Source organism: Podarcis pityusensis, assembly GCF_964106645.2.
Source record: "Podarcis pityusensis genome assembly, chromosome: 12".
NCBI classification, from domain to species: Eukaryota; Metazoa; Chordata; class Lepidosauria; order Squamata; family Lacertidae; genus Podarcis; species Podarcis pityusensis.
Genome location: NC_138037.1, coordinates 29,775,449 through 29,802,704, shown reverse-complemented (window position 1 = coordinate 29,802,704; position 27,256 = coordinate 29,775,449). Strand labels below are relative to the sequence as shown.

General features: G+C 44.4%; 1 protein-coding gene and 1 long non-coding RNA gene across 5 annotated transcripts in view; one reads left to right on the top strand and one right to left on the bottom strand.

Annotated features, from left to right (window-relative positions):
• LOC308459640 overlaps window positions 1–27,256 on the top strand; it is a 215,621-nt gene that overhangs the window by 143,755 nt on the left and 44,610 nt on the right. The window lies entirely within an intron of this gene.
• NXPH1 (neurexophilin 1) overlaps window positions 1–27,256 on the bottom strand; it is a 170,065-nt gene that overhangs the window by 133,672 nt on the left and 9,137 nt on the right. The window contains exon 1 of one of the 4 annotated variants that reach the window (XM_080975053.1): window positions 21,548–21,742. The exons of the other annotated variants lie outside the window; for them this stretch is intronic. Within the exon in view, the coding sequence (XP_080831179.1) occupies window positions 21,548–21,727 (180 nt within the window). The 5' untranslated portion in view covers window positions 21,728–21,742. Of the gene's footprint in view, window positions 1–21,547; window positions 21,743–27,256 lie in introns of those variants that run through there. 4 annotated transcript variants of the gene reach the window in all.

Here is a 27,256-nt window from a genome sequence, read left to right as displayed (position 1 = left end):
GGGAGGAGCACAGAGAGAAGAAATGCCATGGTGCATCTGCAGCAGCACAGCTGGACGCCTTCATCTGCCCCAGCTGCAAGAAAACATGTCTCTCCCATATCAGTCTCTACAACCACAGCAGGTGAGGCAACCTTCCAACAGCTTGACCTCAACCCCAAAGGCACACTCCTCCATTGTCTCCTGAGACAGACAGATGCCAACAACTATGATTCCACTTTAAACAATCACAGCTTCCCCATAAAGAATTCTGAAAGGTGTCTTTTGTTAAGGTTGTTGAAAATTGTGAGGAGATTCCCAGAGCTATAATTCCCAATGTGGTTTAGGAATCAATTCCTCTTCACAGGGAACTCTGGGAATTATAGCTCTGTGAAGGGAACAGGGGTCTCCTAGCAACTCTCAGCACCCTTACCTACACATCCCAGGATGCTCCAGGAAAAGCCACAACTGTTCAAAGTGGCATCATAGTGCTTTAAATGTATCTTATGAAGATGACCTTACTCAGTATTGTCCACACCAGGGTACACCTGGTCACAGTCTTCCTGCTATACAATCGGAAAGTCTATTCTAGGAAGTTCAATAGTCTAGGAAGCCCCATTGGCAATCTAAGACTGGCACAAGTTCTAAGGTTCAGACGCATTTTCTAACCCCAAAGAACTTAAGGATTTCTATTTATTTATTTTGTCATTCTTGATGAAACTGCAATTACATTATTGAATAATCCAATTATTTTTTGTGTTTTATTACTGTGATTCATCCCTAGGAATGTTAGATGATTGGAATATAAACAGTCTTGCCACATCTTCAATAGTCTCCACAAAAAGGTATTTTGTTTCCATTTGTGGAATCACTGAAATTGCACACAAGATAAATATCGCTAATTCTCTTTCCCTCGTTTCATTAAGAAGAAAAATGCAATGAAGACATTTTTACTGCATTAATCCTAGCCCCAACAATCAGAAACCTCATTTAAAATATTAAGGCTATGTTTCCACAATGCGTTAAGAATCCATATATCACATTTCTCTCTGTCATTTTATTTTTTTATTAAAAGAATGAATGGATTTGTTACACTGGCTTCATTACAAGGTCCTATGTTTTTAGTTATTGGAAAGCATGATTAAGAAATTGCTTCTTAGGTAGTGTCTTGACCAAGAGCACTGAACAATCTTCATCAGCTGGCAGAGGTTTGAAACCAGGTTTCCTATGTTCACTCAACATTAAATTCCCTGCACTAGAACCAAGGGAGTCTTCTTTGTTTCTGCATCAGCATGGGAGTCCTTTCCCCTTGACTTTGCCCCTCTCCTGGAAATGTAACATGATCCATCACATGGGCTCTTCCCACCCAAACAGCATCTGATTGGAGGGAGTGTAGTGATCAAAGCAGTGGTTCTTCAACATCAACTTCGTTGGCCTGGTCATGTACAGATACCTGATTATCGTCTTCCAAAGCAACTACTCTATTCCAAACTTTAAAATGGAAAGCGTACTGCTGGTGGTCAACAAAAGAGGTTTGAAGACTGTCTCAAGGCAAATCTTTAAAAAATGTATAAACACCGACAACTGGGAAACACAGGCCTGTGAGCTCTCCAGTTGGAGAACAGCCTTTCCCAAACGTGTCATGGGCTTTGAAGATGCTCAAACTTAGGACTAAAGGGAGAAACAAGCTAAGAGGAAGGCACACTTGGCAAACCCTCAACTCCTGCCTGGAAAACTATGTCCCCACTGTGGAAGGACATGTGGATCCAGAATTGGCCTCCACAGTCACTTACGGACTCACTGCTAAAACCCTGTTTTGGAAGACAATCTTACTTGGCTATGAGTGATCGCCAAAGAAGAAAGAAGAAGAATGCTCAAATGGGAAGGATCCATACCAAAAGGACCCACCCTACCCACAATCTTTCAGGCGTCTAAATTACCACTATCAAGTGCAAAGAGGCCACTAGGAACCAGCTGCCACACCACAACTACAGCAAAAGAAAAATCTTAACTGAACCTGGGAGTAGCAAGCAAGTGTTTGATCCCGTGAGAGGAGACCCAACAAAATTACAGCGGCACCTGACTCATATAAACACATCCATTCACATGCTACAGAAATAGCGCCAACTTTGTCTTCCTAGGAGGATAAAGTCATGAGCATTCAGATGGATCTTCACCTAATCCTTCACCATTATGGCACACCCACCATCTGGGCTTAACATGGAACCAATGTTTTCTGAAATGCCAAGACTCCCAAATTCACTGTGCATGCTCTACTCACCATACTCTTTTTTCATTTATACATGATATACATACACATGCAATGTAAGGGCATATCGTGTATATTTCAAAGGTACATTTGCCAGAGCACTGGGATCTGCCACAGCTCCTTATCATGTGCACACACATAGAGACATAGCAGAGCAGAATGTGCGATAATGCAGCCTGCAGTGCCACTTCTCACGAAATGCCATTTTGCCAGGATCTGGATATCCAAGTACAAAATGCACATTCATTCTACTGTACAGCATGCTGTAAGTGATAAAAGGCACATTCATATTTTACAGGAGACTTTTCATTTAAAAAATCAGTGGCTCAGATCTGCATTTGCATTTCTGCATGATTTATAGAAGGTACTCTCCCCCCCCATGCATAATTAGCTGATGGAATACACTAGCACAAGATGTGATGCACACTAGCTTAGACAGGTTTTTTTATTTTAAAAAATGTGATGAATCTATGGAAAATAACTAAAATCCATTGATACTAGACCAATGACAAGTGAGGTCCTGGAACAAAATTGTGCAGTCCATGTGTTTCCTGAGCCCATGACCAAGGAGGTCAAACAACCAAAAGTTAGTATCAAAGATGGGAGTCATTTTCTTCGTGTGTAAGGTTATGAGTCTTTAGATAGCCTGGTCCCAAACCATTTAGTGCTTTAAAGGATATCACTAGCACTCTAGACTGGTCCCAGAAACACACTGTGCAGCCAGTGCAACTGAAATAATAAAGGTGTAATATGTTCTGGCTTCCTGACTTCAGCAGGGCAGCAGCATTTTCTACCAGTTGTAGTTATTGGACCATTTTTAAAGGCAGCCCCACAATACCTAAGAATGTAAGAAGAGCCTGCTGGATCAGGCCAATGGCCTATCTAGTCCAGCATCCTGTTCCCACGGTGGCCAACCAGATACCTATGGGAAGCTTGCAAGCAGGACCTCAGCACAAGAGCACCCTTCAGTTTACAGTAGCTGGTATTCAGAAGCATATTACCTCCAACCATGGAGGGCAGAACATTGCCTCCATCATGGCTAGTAGACATCGACAGACTTCTCCTCCAGGAATTTGTCTAATCCTCTTTGAAAGCCATCCAAATTGGTGGTCATCATTAGACAGTAGTCCAGTCTGGATGTCACTAATGCATGGATAACTGAGGTGAGGTCCATTCTTTCCAGGCAGGATCACATCTGGTAAACCCATAAAAATTGGCCAAAAGCACCCCTGGACACCTGAACCCCAGTCACTACTGAGTACAGAAGCACTCCCAAGCTGTGAGCAATGACTTTCAAGGTGAGGACAAGACCAGTTGCAAACCTACACGCACAGCATCCGATTGCCAACCAACAGTACCTCCACCTTGCCTGGATTAAATTTCATCTTGTTTACTCCCATCCATCCCAGGGCTGCCTCCAGGCACCAGTTAAGAAATTCAACAGTCTCCATGGGATGAGTAGATGGGAAAGAGAGGTAAAGCTGAGTGTCATATTGGTAGAATTCTGCCCAAAGCTCCATATGGCTACTCCCAATGGTTTCATGTAAATCTTAAGCAGCATGAGGGACAAGACAGAACCTTGAGGAACCCCCACAGCCCAAACCCCAAGGACTGAAACAGAAGGCCCCAGTAACTCCTAGATCCATTGCCCAGTCCCCCTCTAGCAGAATTCAAAAGCCAGGAATTGCAAGGATCAAAGAGATTCTTATACTACTTTAACAGTCATGGGTAATTATGGGAGCTAGAATTTGTTGAGGGTGCTGGGAATTGTAGTTCTGTGTGGTCAGCACCCTGAACAAACCACAGTTCATGTAATTTCATTTTCATTTATTAGACTTATTAGTCGCTTGTCACCTAAAGGTCTCCAAGCTACTTACAGCATATGTATATGTATACACACACACACACACACACACACACACACACACTATAGAGAGGAAAGGGCGAATTATATACAGTGGTACCTCGGGTTAAGAACTTAATTCATTCTGGAGGTCCGTTCGTAACCTGAAACTGTTCTTAACCTGAAGCACCACTTTAGTAATGGGGCCTCCCACTGCCACCGCGTGATTTCTGTTCTCATCCTGAAGCAAAGTTCTTAACCCGAGGTAATATTTCTGGGTTAGCGGAGTCTGTAACCTGAAGCGTCTGTAACCTGAGGTACCACTGTACTGCATTAATATTTCATATAACATAGCATCCATAGGGAAAAAAGATTGGGGGTAGGCATGACTGCTAAAGATATGAGCGTTGTTAATGTATGCTGCGGATGTGATCTTACAGTGAACTCTTACTTGAGACGAGTAAGCCACATTGAACTCAACAGGACTTCTGAATAAACATGGATAAGAAGATGATGCAAACAGACTTTGGTTCAGTCCAGTAATCTTTCTTAATTTATATTTGCACTTGTCTATTTAATGACATTTCTCATTGAAAGGGAAATGCTGTAAAAATAAAACAAGGGTGTATTTTTTTCCCCCTTCTGAAAATTTGTTGTAGCAAAAGGTCACATCTTTAAGAAGCTGTATAGGCTTGAAAAATAAGCAAAGCTTTTTTTGAAAATGGAATTGCATGGCTTCCAGAATTCCCACAGCACTATCAGAAAATGGCAGTGAATATAAATACTAAGCTGAGAGGCATGGTGTTTGAGGCTGGTAATTTGCCACAGAGCTTTTAACCTGTAGGTCAGTGAATAAACACAGACTCTCTCTGTTGCTGTCAGAGAGTGGCATTAAATTTACATTAAAGATTTTGTAAAGTTTAAACAGAAAGCGAAAAGTAAAGAAATTAGTTAAATGAAGATAGATGCTCTAGTAAATTGCCACTTTCAAGAGCTGGTGAATGTCTCTTATACTAAGGCAAATCACTGGTGCATCTAGCCTAGTATCAGCAGCTCTGATTGGAGGTGGCACTTCTCTATGAACTGTGGTAGAGACTCTAGAGATCTTCCCAGCCCTATTTCCTGAGATCATAGGAGACATCCTTGCCTGGAGAGCCATTGTGTAGACAATACTGAGTTAGATGGACCAGTTGTCCAGCAAGGCAGCTTCCAGGTTCTTAGCTCTACCAGTGAAAGTAGTTACTGCTACTATGAAAGCAGTACCAGAACTGTGCTCTACATGTTAAGTTGTGGGTGAACATATCAGACGACACAGCGATTCTTCAAACAGCTCTTGTTTATTCACAGCCCAGAACAGAACTGAACTGAAGGGTTCAGTCAGCCTGCTTATATAGAGCTCCAGTACAACGTAACTGTAACAATTTTCTAAAACTATCCAATCACTGAACGTCACTTTCGATCCCTTATTTGCATAACTATCTACAGTATCCCCCTGCTGGCCCAGGGTAAGAACTTCAGTACATAACACTACACACATTCCAGCTCCACTACACTCCTGCTAATATAGATACAGCATCCATAATGTACAAAATGTTGTGCTTGCATTCAGATTCCAAAACTAAGGGTGCTTCCAATCCAGATGCTGTTAAGACACCAATTTCCTCCCACTTTCCTATTCACAGGAATTGTGACTGTTAACCATCTTTACAGTTTTGTGAGCCAATGGGGGTGGGGGGGAGTGAGGCTCCTGCCTTGTGACACCTTCCTTGCTGCACAGAGAGGCTTACAAAGGCTTACAAAACTGTTCAAACTGTTTGCCTGAGAAGAGAAGCTTTGCTCTCTGCTGCGAACAGGCAGCCTGGTAGTCAGATTAAGCATTCCCCTGAGCCAGTGTGCTTGGTAATTCTTTCTGTAGCTTTGCCAGCCATGTCTACTTTCAAAAATCGAGGCGGGAGGAAAGGGACACAAATCCTTACACAAGTTATGAGCAGGCATTGTTGATGGCACTAAAATGGGAACTGTCCGTGACTTATGTCACGCACCTTAAACCTTTTTTGAAGGCCCAACTAAGCCACGTTTTCAATGGCATATTGAGAATCTGACAACCATTACATCACTGCAGAGCAGCTGAAGGGAGTTTGATTTGCCTGAGAAAAGTACCAAGCAGGAGGCTGCTTAACCCTTCCTGCATCCACTGATCTTAATGTGAAAGCATTTGCACCATATTAAAATCAAACAGAGGAAGCTGCCCATGAAACAGATGGGGCTCTCTGGCCCAATCCAATGTGGTTTTGTGATTATGATGTTCCAACTTCACACCAAACCACCATGAAGAAAATGTAACCATGGTATGTTATTCTAATTAAACTGAGGTTTGCTGTCATTTGATTAAGTAGAATCAGAAACTATAGTTTGAAGTAGATTTGCAAATCTTAGTGGTTTATGCCAACTATGGTCTAATGTGATGTCTGAGTTTTTAAACCATAGCTGTGGCCATCACTCTGTCTCCAGATATTGCTGTAAAATGGATACATGAATGAGCTTGTAAATTTATGGAGCTGAGTGCTATGAAGACATAAAACGGAAGCAGTCAAATAACCCTAAACCATGGTTTGCTTGTTATATATTTGGAAATTCAAACAATGGTGTGGGTTTTAAACCCCAAACAATCGCTTGTTGTGACACCTGAATTGAGCCAGTCCACTGTATGCAAACTTTGGAAATTTAGGTTCAAATCCTGTCACAGTCATAAAGCTCATCAGTTCTTGGGCCTGTTACAATTTCTCAGCCTAACCTATTTCACAGTCTGCTGTGACAAGGGAAGCGGTTTAAAAAAGCAAAATATGTCTGCTGCACTGAGGATATGAATGTGATTAGCAACCATCATAAACATTAATCTTGCACAGTTTTGTGTTCACTGAATAGCTGATTTGCACTGCAAAAGCCCGGAATCCTTCCATGTAGGACCTGAAGTCATATGACTACTCTGACCCATGTAGGTGAATGTAGAAAAATATCCCCAGAGGTGCTTGTTTCCTTGAGGTTCCTCACTTTTAAATAGGAATGAATCCTGTGTTCTTCTGACCCTTTTGCAGAGTTCATTAATTAAGAGCAACTCCCAGCCAGGATTCCTTTGCATCAGCAGAATGCACCCTCCTAATTGCTGTGCTTCAGAATCCTAGATGAAAGAAGAGTCGAAGGGGCCTGGGTCAAGTTTAAAGATTTCTGAAGACGAGTCTGGAACAGCTACTCAGAGAGAGAAAGCACAGTACAGCGACAATCTGCAGTCTTGACCAATTATGGCTAAGGGGAATAGTCTACCATTAAAGTCTGATGGCAGAATGAACATTTCTAACCTAAGGCTACTGTTATAGATTTGTGGGTTGCAAGGCTCCCCTAAATTCCTGGAAACAGAAAGAGGTTAGAATTTAAGCCAACCTCTAAATTTCTGGATCTAGCAAGGGTTGGAAATAACAACAGCCAGCCTAATAATGCCCACTAAGATGGGCCATTAAAGGTAAAGGTAAAGGTACCCCTGACCATTAGGTCCAGTTGCAGATGACTCTGGGGTTGCGGTGCTCATCTCGCTCTATAGGCCGAGGGAGCCGGCATTTGTCCGCAGACAGCTTCCGGGTCATGTGGCCAGCATGACTAAGCCACTTCTGGCGAACCAGAGCAGCGCACAGAAATGCCGTTTACCTTCCCACCGGAGCGGTACCTATTTATCTACTTGCACTTGACATGCTTTCGAACTGCTAGGTTGGCAGGAGCAGGGACCAAGCAACGGGAGCTCACCCCATCACAGGGATTCGAACCACTGGCCTTCTGATTGGCAAGCCCTAGGCTCTGTGCTTTAGACCACAGCGCCACCCGCGTCCCCAAGATGGGCCATTAGCAGGGAGCAAAGGCAGGGAGATAAGCCATCAGTAAGGCTAATACTAAGTGCCAGTCCGAAGATGGGTGGAGCCCCCTGCCCTACACTTTGGAGAATGAGCAAAATACAATGCGAGAGTTGGGAGGGGAGTCAGAATTGCAGTGGGCAATGATGCAAGGTGGAAAGGACAAACGTGTTTTGCAAGCAGTCTGAAAACTGGAGAAAGGCAGGGGTCAGGGCACCATGGATTCCAGCAGTTTGGGATCCCACATGGCAGCTATGAGAGAGACAGGGCCTGCTGGTGATGTAAGGATGTCACCCCTCCATCTAGGCTCAGGTTCTATATAGAATCATAGAATCAGAGGCATAGCATGGGAGGTGCTGGGGTGGTATGACCCCGGGCACAATTTTGAGAGGGGGCGCAAACAGGCATCCCCACAGCAGGCTTCCTCGTTGAAGCCTGGCTCACTGCCAGAAGGAGCTGTGCCTTGGCTGCGGAGCTTGTGCCTGGTGCAGCTCCACCCCCCAGGTCAGGCACTGCCACCCACCCTCCTTGGCCACAGCACACCTCATGCCTGGAGGCAGAACTCTACCACTTCTGACCCAGTGGAGAGCAGCCTTCCTCAGCCATGGTGAGGCGTGCCTCGCGGCAGTGGCTCCTTCGCCAGGTCAGGTTTGACCCAACAGCAGAGAGCAGGAGAGTCAGTGGCAATGCTGCCACCCACCCTCCTTGGCTGCGAGGCACCTCGCACCCGGCTGCAGTAGCTCCGCCACCAAGTCACGTCTGACCTGGCGGCAGAGAGCATCCCGCCTCAGCTGAGGCTATGCACACCCAGCTGCAGGCAGCGGCTCTGCCTTAGCCGCCAGGTCAGGTCTGACCCAGTGGTGGAGAGCAGCGGGAGGGTGGGCAGCAGCTTCCCTGCCCCTCTCCTACCCTGAACTGTGGCATCCAGGAGGGCACCCTCCAAGCCCTGTACCCCACAGAGGGGCGCCCGTGCACCTGCCCCAGGCAACACGGGCCTATGCTCCATCACTGCATGGGATATATGTGTGTAAATAAACCATATATCATAAAGACACCACAGTCTCTGCTATGCCTCGTTTCCAAAGGAAACACAGACCCTGGGTAAGCACCGAGAACCTGTGGAATCTCACACCACTCAGAGATTGCGGGGGGGGGGCATGTAACCCTATTTTCCTTTTGCATCGTCTACCTAACCTTCTTCCATGCTAGTCTACTTGTCACCACTCTGGAAGGACTTGTGGATCCAGAATTGGCCTCCGCAGTCACTTACAGACTCACTGTTCAGACCGTGTTCCTGGAAGACAATCTTACTCAGCTACGAGAGATCACCAAAGAAGAAGACTTCCCTGGTTGAAAATACAGTGTGCTTGATTCTGGAGAAGTCAGCTGCAAAATCACGTAATAGTATGTAAAAGCATCAATGTGAAATGAAATAAAGAGAAGAGAGAAAAATCCATTTAAAAAGAAATCATTAGTGGAAAGAATCAATGCCCCTTTTCATGGCATTTCTGCCCCATGCTGCTTCAGTCTCTAGTAGATGCTTCCAACTCCAGTTAAATTTCCCTTTTTGAACTTGCCTATTGTTAATTGTGGGTGAAATGTTCCTAGTTGTATACGTTACAGATCTCCTTTTATATTGACTGATATTCACGTTGATAGATTGTCTCTTCATTTGCCAGAATGGGACATCGCTCAACTCTAAACAAGTGGCTGATGCGAATTTCCTAACTGAGGTAGAACAGTCTTCATGCAAGGACTTTACTGTTACAGGCTCTGCATGGGGAGATCTTTGAAGGTGCGGCCCATGTCAAAACTGAAAGACCTTCTCTCTGATATGTACACATTCACATAAAAAAAACATTCCTATTAGAATAGGTTTCCCCATTCTCTCCAGCACTGTGATGAGCTCTGTGCAGGCGGTAGAGATTTGTGGGCACTTTGTACACATTATGATCCCATGCTGTTTTGGATCATGGCATGCATTGCAGGGGGCTAGACTAGGTGGCCCTCATGGTACCTTCCAATTCTACAATTCTATTATTAATCTTCTTCTCCTTCTTGATTGCTCAAGAAACTAAGCCCAAGCTTCCTTTTCTATTTGCTCCCCATTTCTCTTTTCCACCTTATGAGCCTTAAAGCTGATAAGTTGATACAAGTTTTTTTTATTAAAAAAAGTTACCGCAAACATATTGATCCTCTATGAAACGTTGATTCTTATCATTCCTTCTAACAGAGAACTTAGGGGGTATGTGCCGATAGTTATATAACCAAAACAGAACCAGCCAGGAAGAAGAGGAACCCCGAGTTTTGCAGATAACAATGAGAGAATACACACACCCCAAGAAAACCAGCAAGACTACAAACTGTGTAATCATGCAGAGAAAAGAAGGGGGAGCAGAAATCGAATCTGTAAAGGTAAGGCCACTTACTAAAACTGCCTGCTGAGAGAACAAGACCAATTCAAACTGTAGAGGAGAAAAATTGTACTGGCTGGTAGAGAAGGAAAAAGACAGAGAAAAGAAAGAAGCAGAAAACAGAAGGGAGTTGAGTAAGGAGAGAGAACACAGAGAAAGTGAGAGTTTTTTGGGGGGCACAAAAATCTTTTTAAAAACCAAAAAACTAAGGGGCAACCCCCTAAAAGCCCACAGTCAAATGCAGAGTGATGAAGCTCAGGTGCAACAGAATGTTGGAAAAAGGAAATGAAAAACAGAAAGATGGGGTGGGGGGTTGAGTATCCTGGAGGGGGCCATGGCTGCCTGCTTAAGCACAGCCCACTGTAGCCTTTTGTTACAGATCATGTGTATGTGTGTGTGTGTTTAATCATCAAGGGACTCTGGTCATTTAAACCCGAATGAAATAAATAAATGGGATCTTGCCCACAACAAGTGTGTCCAATCCACCCTGGAGTTTCCTCTCGGTCTATCAGCTGATCATGTAAGAGATGAAAAGCAACACTATATCCCCTAAAGTCCTAAAACATCCATGGAATCATTTCCTCAGCTACCATGTGATCCAGTTAAGGAACATGTTGTACATGCTACCTGTGGAAATATTTTGCTTTTGCCAGGTAACAGTAGAGAATGGCACAGCCAGAGTGTCTAACCTGCTGCAGAGAGAATAAAGAATTATAGACACACTGAAGCTTTTCTTCCTTTTCAAGTCTACTAGAGAATGCTCAAAATCTTTCAAAGGCTGCTGCTCCTCCTATCTCTGCAAATATTCTGTACTGCCATTTTTGCAACTAAGAAAATGTAATCCGAAAAGGCCTGGCATTTTAAAAAGTTCACTGCTTGACACGCTGGCAAGCCGGGCTATAAATACATCCACAATGAAGTTCTTAAAGGTTTATTTTGGATTTCTTATTTCCCAAACTGGGAAGCAGGCACATAAATATTGGCCCATAAAGCGCTTAAAAATAGATTACTAGAAACCAAGAGAATGGCCTTATTGTCTGCTGAACCACTGATGGATCAAATGGTTATGTTTGAATCTTTTTACGGCGGATGTAAGTGACCTTCATGTATACCATTTACCACGAGCAATTTTATTTACATTTTTAAATCCACATAAAGCTGAAAGATGAGACTGCTTCAGCAAGGAATACTTAAATTTTTACCCCCTAAGGCACAGCTAAGCTTTTTCAAGGTCATACACAGTACAAGACTACAATGAAGCAAGGCTATCTCCATCCCTCTGCCAATGCATTTGGAGTTTATCTAGTGACAGTGAGTATCTAATTTTCTTCTCTAGCTGGAGAGGAATCCCTACATGTCCATTCATCACATGCTAGACCTATCTCTGCTTCAAATGTGGGGAACATTTGGTCCGCCAGGTGTGTCTGAACTTCATCTCCCCTCACCCCTGACTGTTGCCCATGCTCATGGGGCTAATGCGGACTGGAGTTCAGCAACATCTGGGGCCAAAGGTTCCAGACACCTGCTCTATTTGGATTTTAACCAAATGTTTTTGGTATACGGTGGTACCTCGGGTTAAGAACTTAATGCGTTCCGGAGGTCCGTTCTTAACCTGAAACTGTTCTTAACCTGAGATACCACTTTAGCTAATGGGGCCTCCCGCTGCCACCGCACGATTTCTGTTCTCATCCTGAAGCAAAGTTCTTAACCCAAGGTACTATTTCTGGGTTAGCAGAGTCTGTAACCTGAAGCGTCTGTAACCCGAGGTACCACTATACTGATTAAGTTGGAAAGATCTACATGACTGAGTCCACCAACACTACTACTTCATTTACACTGCCCACCCATGAAGTGGCTTTTGTGTCATTCTATGTGCATGTATGAAGGATGTCATAGGTACATCAAACAATGATCTCTGAAACCATCTGCTTTAATTTGAATGGATGCAGTGTCCCTATTTTCCAGGCACAGTCCCAGATTTCCAGAAGCCATCTCAGTTTCTGATTTGATCCTAGAATGTCCCACTTTTCCTTAGCTTTATTTCAGCCAGAGCTCACTGGAGCTCAGTTCTGACTCCCATCAAGTGGGCACCAGTTCCATTCTCAGAGAACAAGGGAGAAGTTCGTTGTGAGCTCCAGCACCTCTTTTTTTTCTAGAAAAATAGCACTGGATGTCCCTATTTTCATCAGAGAAATGTTGGGGGTATGGAGTTATGCGACCCCAAGCCAAGGAGATAACTATCAGTGGCATAGCTAACCGCTTGGGTGCCCGGGACAGTGTGTGTGCCCTGCATGTGTGCCGCACACAGGGGCAGGGCTAGCTGTCATGGGCGGGGCTAGCACCCACTGGGCAGGACAAGCTGGGGCAGAGCGTGCTGTGCAGAGCCTGCAGGAAGTCCACCCACTGCCTCCCCCTCAGCTGGAGGACAACCAGGAGGGAGGTGGCAGCTGGGGTGCCCTGCAACTCCAGTGCTGCCCATGGTGCCCCCCAGTTGCTCCACTACTGGTAACTATACAACCTTTAGAAGACAACTGAAGGCAGCCCAGTATTGGGAAGTTTTTTAATGTTTAATGTTTTATTATGTTTTTATATATGTTGGAAGCCACCCAGGGTGGCTGGGACAACCCAGTCAGACGGGCGGGGTATAAATAATAAAATTACTATTACAGTGGTACCTTGGGTTACAGACGCTTCAGGTTACAGATGCTTCAGGTTACAGACTCTGCTAATCTGGAAGTAGTACCTCAGGTTAAGAACTTTGCTTCAGGATGGGAACAGAAATCGTGCAGCGGCAGCAGGAGGCCCCATTAGCTAAAGTGGTACCTCAGGTTAAGAACAGTTTCAGGCTAAGAATGGACCTCGAGAACAAATTAAGTTGTTAACCCAAGGTACCACTGTATTATGGAATAAAAGGTAAAGGGATCCCTGACCATTGGGTCCAGTCGTGACCAACTCTGGGGTTGCGGCGCTCATCTTGCTTTATTGGCCAAGGGAGCCGGCGTACCACTTCCGGGTCATATGGCCAGCATGACTACGCCACTTCTGGTGAACCAGAGCAGCGCACGGAAATGCCATTTACCTTCCCGCCGGAGCAGTACCTATTTATCTACTTGCACTTGACGTGCTTTCGAACTGCTAGGTTGGTAGGAGCAGAGACCGAGCAACGGGAACTCACCCCGTCACAGGGATTCGAACCTCTGACCTTCTCATCAGCAAGTCCTAGGCTCTGTGGTTTAACCCACAGCACCACCCATGTCCCTATTTTCATTGGGTATGCATTAAAGCTAATGTGAATCATTAACATGATTTATGGGTTCCCTAGTGTGGGGTTTAGAAGTAGGGTTAACAGAGCATTGGACTCGGAGTGGGAAGGGCTTGACTTAAAGGCCCACTCACCTGAGTAGCCTTGGACAAACTGCCATCTTTCAGCCTCCTTCTACAAATGGCTGCATCAGTTGCATCAAACTAAAAAGGCACACACAAACTTTGAGTGGAAAAAAGGCACCTGTGCAGATCGTAAGCCCAAATCCCTCGACCTCTTCAAATGATGGCACCAGCATAGTAGGCTAAGGAGAGCAGGAAAAAGGAATAGGACATTAGAAGTCCTGGGGAACATCTAATTAAGCTAGGTGCTCCAGATGTTTGGGTGAGGAAGTTGGGCTAAAGGAGACCCGACAGGGAACCTGTCTGGGTCCACAGAGACTGGTCCCCATTGGCACTGGTATGGACAGTAGGATAATGCCAGAAAATAATGAGAAGAAGCAGAAGAAACCACAGCTAGCATTGCCTACACATCCATCTGCCCTTTCTCTCTGAGCCCAGAGGGAGAAAGTAAGAGAATGCAGGGAGGAGGAGAGGACTTAACAGAGCCAACATGGACTAGATTTCACACGCATGCACAAAGGGTTCAATAGGATGCCCCTGTTCTTTTCGTCATGGCTGCAGCAGCAAATGATGGGCTGTGCAAGTGAATGCACCCCCTCAAGTCAAACACCACCTATAGAGCTTTCACATCAAATGTACCGCAAAACATCGAAGAAGTTTAACAATGGGAACAATCAACTACTGAGAAATCAATCAGGCCTCAGCCTGAGATTACAACAGCCAAGCCTTTTAGCAGATCTGTTGGTGGAAGCATTTCAACTTTTTAGGCCCACTTTGTACACTTTCCTCTAAATAAGCCTGTATTATGTAAATCCAAAATGGAAGACTGGTATATCAGAGATAGACTTAAAAATGGTGACACTCAAAAACAAGGGAATGATGCCTGCACATTGATATTTTGGCCAACGGGTTTATTTGTGAAAGTGTGGAATGTATTATCTAGCGTTCTCTTGTGGATTATGCATTGTATGTTAGCAGCCATGGTTGCCTGCCTACCTCTTTTCTACTCCACACACAGTCTAGCATGGCTTATTAGAGGATGAGGATGATTTGGAAGTCAGAATTCCGTTTCCTAGGCCAATCACAATGCAAAACACACGAGGTAGGAATGGGCCAGGGAGGAGCTGATGCCTCCATAGAAGACCCACATCATGCTTTATGACGCATGGCAAAATAAACAGTGGTGCCATCAGCTCAGAAGTCCAGGCCCCCACTAGTAGAAAGAGCAATGGGACCCTAAAATACAGCCGGGCTGGCTTTTCACATTTTGAAGTGAAGTAATGCACATTAACATCTAAAGGAGGTGGGTACATAAGGTCATTAAGTCCAGATTCTAAAATTACCTAATTGCAGCACTGAAAATCTGCACACTAATCAAAGACATACAGCAGGAACCCCTGTATCTAAACCTCAGCTATCTGAGTGACCTAATTATTTAAACTCATTGCAAATCTCCCAGGTAAACTTCACTATACATGCCAGCATAAATACTATATAAATAGCATTTGAGGGGGGGGGGGGTTAGCTTGAAGTGAGCACATCCTCCAAGCCATGCTATAAAGTGAAGTTCTGTGGTGCATCTTTCTGGATTACATTTTAATATATTATGTTGCGTAAGCTGCAAAGTAATTAACTTCACAGATCGCTCCTTGAAATTCAAAGCAAAAAATGAAAGAACAACCTTTGGGCGAATATAAATAAATCTAAGACACAGACCTAATTCTAACACTTACTAACCTCCAAAACCAAAGTCATATGTTATCATTGTAGTGGAGCAGTCACTTCTATTTCTGTACGAAAGAATCATGTGGGTCACATGGTGTGTTGAAGTCACTCTGGGACTGCTTGCATGGAGAGAAAACATGTGGTTTTCCCCAATGTAGTCCCACTACCCCCCATTTTTACAAACATTACTGGTGCAGTAATGAACTGACCAAGCCTTATGTTAAAAATTCTGTATCCACATTAGTGAACAACTGTTTCCTTTTAGGCTCAGTGATGCCATAAAACTGTGACTATTTAATCATCATCATCATCCTATTCCCCCCTTCCTCCCTTAAGAGTCTAGGGTAGCTAAAAACAACTGCAAAAATACAATCATGATAAAATCATAATTGAATCAGTAGCTAGGAACCTATATCAAAAACTCAAGGGCATGAAACAGCAAATTACAAACAAAGACATAAAATAGCAGACACAACAAATAACAAAAACACCTGAGCAGATAAAATCCACTATGTGCCAAAGGCTCGCATAAATAAACACATCTTCAATTGATATTTTTTTTTTAAAACTGTCAAAGCAGGAGACAACTGGCATTCCCCAGGAGGGGCTTCCACAATTGAGATGCACCACAGAGAAGCTCTTGCCTTGTGTCACCACTCTACAGACCATGCCCATTGATGGGACCATAAGGAGGGCTTCTCCAGCTGATCTCAAACCATGGGCCAGCAAGTACTGAGAGAGGTGATTCTTTAAGTATTCTGGCCTTGAGTTGTTTGGGGCTTTGAACACTAGTACCAACACCTTGAATTGAGCCCGATAACATACAAGCATCCAGTACTATATGATCCCATCTGCCCCAAATAACCAGGCAGCAGCATTCTGATGGTGCAGCTTCCACACCATCCCCTAGGATAGCCCATGTCAAGCACACTGCAATAGTCCAACTGTGAAGTTATGAGAGTGTGGGCTACTGAAGTCATGTTATCCCTGTCCAGGAATGATTGTAGCTAGTGACCCAACCAGAGCTGAACATGGGTGCTCCTTGTCACTTATGGCATCTAGGTCTCTACTGTCAGTTTCAGATTAAGGAGAAACCCCAGGCTATGCACCTGTTCCTTCAGGGGGTGTGCTACTCCATCCAGAACACCTCCCTAGTTACCACTTACCCACAGTACTTCCATCTTATCATAAATCAGTCTCAGTTGGTTGACCCTCATTCAGACCATCACTTTTTCCAGTCATTGGTCCAGTACTTGTACAGCTTCTCCTGATTCACATGGAATGGGGAGACAAAGCTCAATGTAGAGATAGGTGTCCTCTTCATACATGCAGCACCACACTTCAAATCCCCAGATTACACCTCCCAGTGGTTTCTATATATATTAAATAGCATAGGGGACAAGATGGAACCCTGAGGAACCTCACATCATACCTGCCATTAGGTTTAGCAGAAGTCCCACCAGCTACTTTCTGATAACAGACCTGCTTGAAGAAGTGGGGACCACTGCAATACAGCACTCCCAACTGGCAGAGGCTTAGTGAGCAAAGGGTTCAAAACTCATACTGCAGCAGATCTCCCCTGTTATCACTCCACCTATTTTTGCTTTCAGAAAGGTCAGTGGAGTTTCCTCAGTGGGTTCAACCCTCATTGATATAAAGATCCTAGTTTTTGATGGTGCAAGGGAAGTAGCATCCTCCAGCCCAGCTCTGCATTTTGTAACATCAGTGTTATGGCAATGATGGGGTTGGTAACTTGCATACAATGGGCTTCCGGAGCACAAAAGACTGCCAGCAGGCTTGCAACCCACCTGAAGTCTAAGGCATCATACAATTGGTTCTTCCAATTGAACTCAGCCAGGTTATGAGTCCACTGGTGGTTCTACACACTCCTGAAAACTGTTCTATAGGAGGAGCAACTAGCTGTATGAACTGGCCCATGGAAATGGTGCAGTGTATTAGTAGCAGTAGCAACGTCACTCACTTTCTAAGCCACAACTCTTTGCACCAGCATTTAATTACGGACAAAAATTTAGAATGTGACACTTGCCTGTCCAGCTACTTTCTTAATCCTAACCTTTCCCATCACACATTCTTACCCACACCAACGTATGCAGTGGGACTTTCTGATGTTGGAGAGTTGAAACAAAAGATCTTGGAAAATCAAATAACCCAGTGTGTTTTGTAGGTTTAAGCCAGTTCTGTGAACTGGTGCTCATCATGTGGCCTGGTTTGCAAAACTTAACCCATATATGAAAATGGTGTCTTGATCAGCCTTGTATTCTTTCCCTCCCCACTTTTTACTCTAACAATGTATTTGATTTGCTTAATGCCAAACAAAGTACATCCATAAAATTCATTAAGTCAACAGTTGTATTCCTCATTTTTTTAATAAAAAAAAAACCAAACTGCAGTAGGTTATAATTATCACTATAAGATACATATTAATATGCTCATGATTTCCTGCATAAATGTATTTTTTTAATAATTTTGACAAGTTACAGAACAGCAATACGCTATGAACAACTTGGGTAAATGATTGTGAAATTACACACAGTCTGATATTTAACACTTGACAATGTAGTTTTTATGGCTGTTGATTGAGTGGCAAACCTGAATATGCAACTTTTATACTGCACCTATTTTAAATACATATATTGCTCTGAAAAGAGTTCTGGCACTATGGTTGAGATTGTAAATATATAAGGCAGTCCATTAACTTTACGCCAGCTTTTTTATATACCTGGAGGCCTGTGGCAGCATTTCTTGACAAGATAGCTTAACAGAAGAGTTGATGGGCAAACAGTTCAATCAAGAGTGGCTTTTAAAACTACGTATGATGATAAACAGATTGACAAGAGCAGCCTGCTTCCTAGATAATAAAAACAAGTTCCACATTTTTTTAAAAGGATAGAAATTAACTATACTGCTGTTTCATTTTAGCAAGGAGTGGTAAAAGAGATTCCATTTCAGAGCACAGCTTTGGTTTTTCTGATGTTTTTAAACTCCAAAGGCCATCAAAGGCAATATACACTGACTTCCCTAATGGTCTCCCATCCAAGCTCAGATCTGCTGGACTTCAGCAAAGTGGCTGCATCATCTTGTCTTATTTAGTATTTCTTAGGTTTTCAGGCAATACGCCTCCCCAACAAGTTTTTACCACAGTTTTTGCAACAATCAAAACATTCTGAAGTTGGAGCATAGTGCTGATGACACCAAGGTTGCAGGTTCGACCCCCATATGGGACAGCTGTATATTCCCACATTGCAGGAGGTTGGACTAGATGATCCTCAGGTGCCTTCCAACTCTACAATTCTATGCTTCTAAAATTCTCTGAAATGAATATCATACTACATGGTTAAAACCTGCATCAAACAATCCCCAGCATCAAGTTCAAATAAAAATGCCAAGTGCAGAGGAGATAAATATTCAACCAAAAGCCCTGGCGAAAACTCCAAATCTTATTTGGAGAGGAAGGTGTTCCACAGGGTTGTATCCAACTAAGCTATAAGCTGAGTAAACCTTTGGGAATTAATTTGTTAGTTGTTCACTGATTTCAATGGGTCTGCTCTGACTATGACCAGCATTGAATACAAGCAGGGCCGGATTTAGGTTTGAGGAGGCCCTAAGCTACTGAAGGTAATGGGGCCCTTTATATGTCCAGCTGTCCTTTGTCACAACAAATTGCCACTGTTTTTGTGTGTGGAATATACACTATATGGTAATGTATGGACCTGATAGGTATCTAAAGCCATTTGCCCATGTTGCCATGCAACCAGTCCATGCAGAATGTAGGCACCCTATATATAGAAATGAGCAAACCAGTGATATTTTAGGGAGCAGGCTAGCAGGTGGGGCCCATGACTTACATCTCATAGGAGCCTACACAACACAAAACACTGTTGCTGTATGTAGGTTTTATTTTATTTGTTTTTTATCTTATATTTTAGAAATGTACATCCGGGTGTTTTTTTCTTTAATTTTTTGGGGGGCCCCAAGCTATAGCTTGTTTAGCTTATACATAAATCCGGCACTGAATACAAGTCATATTAGGGAGGACTATTATCACGGCTGCCATCTCTCACCTTGCTGCATACAAGAATCCAGGCAAATTGCCACCCACTCCAGAACTAAGCATCTGGTCAGGTACAGATTTCTCTCCAGACCATGCCCTGGGATAGATTAATATGTGGTTGTAAGAAGAGCCTGTGCTGGATCAGATCAATAACCCATCTAATCCAGCATCCTGTTCTCACAGTGGCCAGACAGATTCCTTTGAGAAGCCTGCAAGAAAACCTGAGTGCAACAGCACTCACCACTCAGCCCTTGTACCTAAAGGAAAAGGCCTAAGATCTTTGGGAAGGGGTTGAGGCTTTCCCAGGCGCTTGGCCCAGATTCCCCCTTGGAAATAAAGATCCAATGGTGCTTCCATAGAAAGAGATGGTCAATATAAAATTAACAGAAACGTAACAGCAGAATCCAAAACACAGCAGCTGATTGAAAACGAGATACACCTCTTGCCAAAAGTAATCCAGAACCCCTATCCTAATTTCCATTTACCTTTGGATACAGATTCAGCGCAATGAAGAGTTTCTTTTCAAGCCCATGCAGTTTATCCGCTAGAAAGTTTGAGTTCCTGTCTTAAATTGCAGGTCCACCAAATAACTCCCACTGCCACCGCCACCTCCCCAAGAAATGTGCTTCCTGTGCCAGTGAGGTCTGGCTATCTATTTCACAGCGGATGTGCTGCTCAAATGAAGAACGGAGTCCAAGATTCCTCCCCTCCCTAAGCGAGCTTTTAGGGAAACAGGCAGGCGGAATAATGCAGAAATATTTGCATTAGAATGACTTTTAAAGTTCAGCAGGAAAAGAAGCGGGGAAGGCGAGTCGCCCGAGCTTTTGTTCTTCAATAATCGTTGCAATTCATTGAGCCTGGAATATGGAGGAGCCAAACGGCTTTGCCATTTGATGCAGAGGACTCCAACGCGAGCGATGCAGCAGCCTCTCATTGTTTTCTGCCCTTTTACACATATGCAAACGACGGGCTGGCGGCGGCGGGGGTCGCCTTTGTGCGTGGAGGGCTTAGCCAACCATCTAGCGCACGCTGCTAATAAGAAGTGGGCAACCAGCCTGCAGTGGAGCAATTGAAGAAAGCTCTTCCCGCCCCCCGCCCCCGTTAAGTGACAGGCCTCATCAACGAGAAAGACAATCTACGAGTGGATCCAGAACCTGCCAGCAGATAACGCGACAAGGCAAAGCTAACTGCCTTCCGGGGGGAGAAAGAACCGGAGGAGAGGATGGAGACTTAACTGGCGACGCCAAGTCTCTCCGCGGGTAACAGCAGCGGGGGGGGGGGGACTGGCGCTTTGAGTACTAAGGCAAACAGAAGATTGATGGCGAGGGCAGAGGAGTTTGGTTCGCTAGATAAAGCGCGCAGAAGAGCCCGGTTCAGATCTTACCTTCGCCCCCATCCATTGTGTTGCAAACCTATAAGGACAGGTTGAGACCAATGTCTTCGCATAGGCTATGTATGCTCTTGGTATCTAAAATGATGCGCATTAAAACTAGTGGTCATGATTAAAACTAGTGGAATCACCGTCAGCTGGGGGTCAGGAGGTCGAACCAGACCCAAGGAGACCCACCGCAGTTTAAAGCCCTCTCAGCCCTGTAGCTCGCTGAGTTAGCTTGTGCCTCAGCCTAACCTGCCTCGCAGAGTTGCTGTGAAGACAACGTTACACATAGGAGCCAACTCCCAGGGGCCGTGGTCCCTTTGGCCCCCTCCATAAAATATTTGAGGGGGCCTCCCCCCACCAAAAAAAGTTGATGGGCATTGACATTCAAATGGTGAGCCCTTTCTTGTGAACCATTATGCGGGGCGACACTTACTCCCCCCCCCCGCCGCCCCAATATTTTATACAAGTTCGCAGGCCTGACATACAGATCCTGTAATGTAAAACACCCTGGGTTTGGGGGAGGAGGGATAGGAGGATAAAACATTTTTAATATATAAAAAGGAATAATAAGTACATAAAAATCTTACTGAATCAGTAAACCGCGTGGCGACTTTCGAGGCGTTGAGCCTCACGACAGCCATCTCGGCTACGGAAGCCGCTGTTCTCCCCGTTTCAAAGATAGAGATGTACCCAGAGTCGACGGCGGAGACACAGGCCTTGAGCATCCAGGCTGCGTCCCCAGCTGTTCCTTCACCTCCCGGATCCATGAATCAGCAAGGTGCTAAAGTGTTTAAGCAGACACTCGGCGCCAGCTTCGCCTGCCTCCGCGCTACCCCCACCCCCCAAAAAAACCTCTCCTACGTATTCTTCGTGGGTCTTTGAATAAGCCTGATTTAAAGCGCGGCCCAATCTATTCCCACCACCGCTCTTTCTTGTAAGGCTTCCCATCCCTCATCCAGTTACACCTTCCTTGTCAACTTTCCTGTGTTTTATCGACAACCGCTTCTCCGCGAGCAAAACCCTGGGGGACAGCTCTGTCAATATTAAGTGGGGATTTATGCCATCGAGGGGCAAAGTCAATGATTATCTCTTACTTAACCGAGGAAGGCGAAGCTCGTAGGAACGCCAAAAAAACTATCGCTTATGTTTAAGTTAATTGGGCAAACACATAAATGGGCTCGGGGTTGGTTGGTTTGTTTGCGCCGATCAGTATGGCTAGCCCATTACAAATAGTATCCTTATAGCACAATCCCAAGGGCTTGGCTAAGAATCAAATGAGAGTTCTTGCATTCCTGTTTGTTTGTTTGTTTGTGTTTTTAAATGCTGGGGTGGGATAATTAATTTATTAACAGCTGTTATTAAGGACTGGGTCAAGAGACAGGTTGGCTTAGGAAGAGGTCATCAGGAGGGTCACTCATTGACTTTCGTTGGTGCAAGTGATCGAATATTGTGTGTGTGTGTGTGTGTGTGTAGACTTCGGTGAATATTTCACTGTCAATAAACATCCCGGTGAATTTTTTCAACGTATTAAAGTTTTTTTTTGTTAAAAATATGTCAAAACATAAAAAAGATAAAAGGAACCTACACTTCTCACCATTCCTAACAGTGTGACGCTGTCCTCCAGTCCATAATAAATATTAAGTTCCCCCCCCCCCTTTCTATTCGCGCCGGATCCTTTCAACGGAGGCGCTTTTCATAGCAAGTAGTCAACCTTGTTTCTCACCCATCTGCTTTTAAGAGGAGCCGGTTAGTCAGGGAAGAGCAAATGCACAAATCCTGTTCCCCAGAGGGTTTTCTCTTCCATTACGTGTGAATTACAGTCTCCCTTTTGGTTCTGGAAAGATACGTAACTTAAACTGAGAAGTGCCATTACCAAATGGTGGGTGGAGGCTGCAGGCATCCAGCTATCTCCCTTATTTAGAGAGAAAATCCTGCTCTGTTGCCCAAAAGACGTTAAAAAAAGGAAGGGTTTCTGTTAGCGTGGGGGGGGGGCGAAGCTTCCTTAATGCATTATTATTATTATTATTATTATTATTATTATTATTATTATTCCATTCGCTTCACATAAAATAGCATCGATCGTTAATGAGACATCAATCTCAGTTATTCGCCTTCTTTGTTTCCGAAGCGAGAGGTCGGGCGCTGGAGGGCTGCTTTGTTAACTCGCCTGGAGTTACTACGCGGTGAGCTAGAAAGCGCCATGAACATGGAAGGTTACTGCAAAGGTCTCTACCGCAAATGTCGCTGAGGGAGAGCTTGAATGGGTAGGTCACTACTGTGGCCGTTCAAGAACTGTTAGATGCTGTCCAGGGTCCTAAAGATGAAACGAGCTCCTAGCAGGGCGTGTGGAGCTCTCCAAGGTCCTGAAAATAGCCTTTCTGTGAGCATTGTTGCTTAGTTCCATCAGAAAAGCAAAAAGGAGACGAGGTACACCGGACCAGCGGTGTGGCTAGGAGCAGGAGAACGGACTTTCTGAACTTCTGAACAATGGAAACCATTGCTCCACCACCTTAAGATAATTTTTTAAAGCTCTGTCCCAACTGCTTTAACATAATCCGAATATAAGGAAAGATAAGAAGTTGCCAATGTAGCAAAACTAAGGAAAAGATACTATATTTCAAACCTATAGGGTGACTTCTCTTGTCCCTCCCAGGTGCTAAGAGAAATATCCATTTTCATCTCTGCCTGAAAACTTGGCATGCTAATACAGCATAAATGACTGGAACTGACTGGCTAAAGATATGCATAGCAAAGAGTCTACCTTTGATATAGTGTTGGTGACTAAAACCTGGAACAGGTTTTTTAAAAAGCCAATAAAACACAAAACCCACATAATTTTAGTACAAGAGCTGTCAACCTGCCAGGTTACTTCGAGCTAGGTGTTTGTAAGAAATGGCGAAGAGATCTGCACAACTCAAAAGCTTGCGTACACATGAGACACCTGTTTTGTAACTCTGAAGTGACGCTGAGTAAAGGAAATCGCCTTTTGTGGAAACCTATCCAAGACTACAAAAAATGGAACATTTAAAAAGAGGCGTTCCTCTGCGGATAAGGTGTTCGCTCTTTATAGATGAGAAGGCAACATACATTTGTCTTCGAGCAGTCAAAAGAGTTCAGAGTTTCAGTGGAAAGTCTTCTCGAGACAAGTTCTGAAGGCACACGCACAGCAATAAACCTGAAGAACATATATTTAAGCCCACTATCTGAACAAATAGTTTGTACAGGTCTGGAAAAAAGAGTTGGTTCTGAATATTAGGTTCTATGAGAAAGAAAGAAAAAAAGAGATATAAAGATTGGCGAAAGCTATTCCTCTCGCTCAATAAAGGGCAGAAAATAAAGAGTAAGAAGAGTAAAGAAATACTTGGAATGAACAGCAGTGGTTGCTTAGCTGATCTCTTTAATACTATGAGTAAAGAATGATACGTTCCGTTTAAGAATCATCCATTGGTTCCTGGGTTCTGTCGTCAGGTGTTCCTAACAAAGAACTGTGATTTACACGGCACCATTGACTACCCTTGCGTTCGACACTCCCCCATCTGGTAAAAAGCAGAGTAGCTTATTTGGCTTGGAAGTTTTGTGTGCCGCTCTTAAGAGGGTTGTGGTTTGAGCCAGCCCCTTTGGGAAAGAGAAGGAGAGGTGGGGAGAGGGCAGACTTCTGTACTAGTAACTCTCAGCATATTAAGTCTAAGCGGGTGTCACTTCGGAGAGTGGATACCTTTTTCTGCCTCACTTAAGATCTCGGGAAACTCCGAAAGGTTGGGACAGAAAAAGGAACAGCCTCTCTCTAAGCTTTGACACTGAGGATACTGGAAATCCCAGTTCGAGCAGCTGGCTGAACTGTAATACTAGAATGGATCCCTGCTAGGACTTCTCCTTCCCTTCCTTCCTTCCTTCCTTCCTTCCTTCGTTTTCTTCCCTTTTGTGGTGATGGAATCTAACACAACAATCGTTTGAACACATAACTTGCATGGAGCCTCAGTGAAAAAGTTCCAGTGGAACTTGATTTTCAGAAGCACGCAGTTATCCGAAGCCTAACTTCTTCAAATGGAAGTAAATTCCCTTGGTTACAATAGGACTTACTTCCAAGTAAATTGATTTAGGCTTGGGGTGTTCGTGTGTTGCGAGGAAGCAAAACCTTTGGGCATTATTCATCACAGCTCCGAATAAGGGTACTCAAGATTTCACCCTAAACTATTGCTACATTGCATCACATCGGCAACAATATCCCGATGGGAAGGCTCTCTCTCCTTCTTTCTTTCTTTCTTTCTTTCTTTCTTTCTTTCTGTTTTACAGTAGGGTCTGTTTTGCAACCAAAGCAACAAACCTGTTAAGCAGCAATGCCCGGTTTAACCTCATTAACAGATTATGCATAGTTGAAAGCAAGTGCCGTGGATTTCAGCAGAACTTACTTCCAAGTAAAGCAACAAACCTAAGCCTTTTACTTAAGTAGGACTGGGGTGTTTCTATGTCTAAGAAGGCTACAGTGCTGAAAACACTTCTATGAAAGAAAAGTATTGACACTCAGTGCCCGCATACATCAGACAAAATTGAAATAGGCCCAGGAAAACTAGCATGTTTTAAGACCTGTGCCGCCCAATTCTGTGCAGGTTTACTCAGAAGTAAATCCAACAGTCTACAATGGGACTCACTCCTAAGTGTGGGTAGGATCGCAGATTTAATTTCAATTGGAAGTGTTTTGGATGGAGGAGCGCCTTGGTACCCCAAGACTAAGAACCAATCTACAAAGTGTAATTCTGAACTTCTGAGACCGAACCCGGAACTTCCTGCATCAACAGCCCTACCTAACAGGACCGTGACCCTGCTGCCTTTAGAATGGCAGGATAGATCCTCTTCGATTAGGATCAGACTGTGGCCAGCGATTGAACTAATGCAAACGCTAACGCAGCTCATAAAACGTGCGCGGGAGCACAGAACGTCTTGGGAACCAGCCTGAAATCCCAAAGGAATATTCGGTCTTATTCACAACTCGGATAAGTTGACGCAATTTGGGCTTCAAACCTTGTTGAAGTGGGAGGGCTACGTTCATGGAAAAGGAGTGAAGGGACCTCATATCAGGGGAGGGAATGTTTGAGAGAGAAAAGTCCATAGAAGCCAATAGGACAATCATCTCCATCTTAAATGCATTGGCTTGGAGCTCTATTCCCAGTAACTACAAGCCAGAACGACCAGGACCAATGCAGTCTAGCTGCCAACCATTGTGAAGTCAATGGGGTGTGCAAGCTCGATTTTCTCCGCATTTACACGGGAGCAAGTCCCATGGTTTGTGAATGGCCCACTTAACACTATGGGAGCTCGCTCCGATTAAATGAATGTGTTCGGGCGATTTATGGGCCTTTTGCAGTGCTTAGTGAGATAAGACGCCAACGCTGGAGAACTTCTGGGGAAGCCAGTCACACATTCAAACCCTCCAGTTCTTCCCCTTTAAGGGAGAGACTGGCTGTGTTTACTTCGCTCTCACATAGAGCGTGCCTTCCCACCTTGAGTACTTGAGCCAGGCATCGCTGCATACAGGCTAAGTTTATCGGGAAGCCAGTGCCACTGTGTACTCTGAACCTGCCAAATGTCTTCGGTAGAACTTCTAAAAAAAAAAAAAAAATGGAGAGGGGAGGTGCCAAATTCCGGTTTATAGATTGGGTTGGCTGGCTGGCTGGAAGTGTCAGCAAGCATAGCATTTCCACAACCTCATATATTCACCCAGAAGCAAAACAGTCCCACGGAAGTTGGTGCAACGGCAGACGATGGGCAGGATCGAAGCTCTAATGGAGGCGAAATGGAACGTCGCCTTGTTAACTTGCGCATCGTATTGGGAATCCTCCGCCCTCTCGATCCTATGCGTAATAGCAGCAGCAGCAGCCCTCGATTAGCTCGCGTCCGTCATTGAGGCTGGAGATCTTGGTGGTAGTGGCGGCAGGGAGGCCGCCTGGCATTTCCTCCCATCAATCTGACAGAGCCAACTCAGGAAATGGCTGGTAATATTCATCGGGGGAGCACTTTCATTAAACGTAATTCATTCGACTTTCACAATAAATTGAGTGACATCCTTACGGCAGAACCTTTTTATCCTTGATGAAGTGCTTGCCAAGCTTTTGCAAAAAAAAAAAAAAAAGCGGGGGGAGCGAGGAGGAAGAAGCTTCCTCCAAGCAGAGTCGTCAACATGTCAATCTGCCGCATAAAAAATGGCTCAAGTCCTATTTACCAAGCACCCAGGGGGTGCTTTAAATGCTGACTTACAAGAGCCGGTTGTGAGTTAAACTGGCTGGCAAATCACCCGGCGA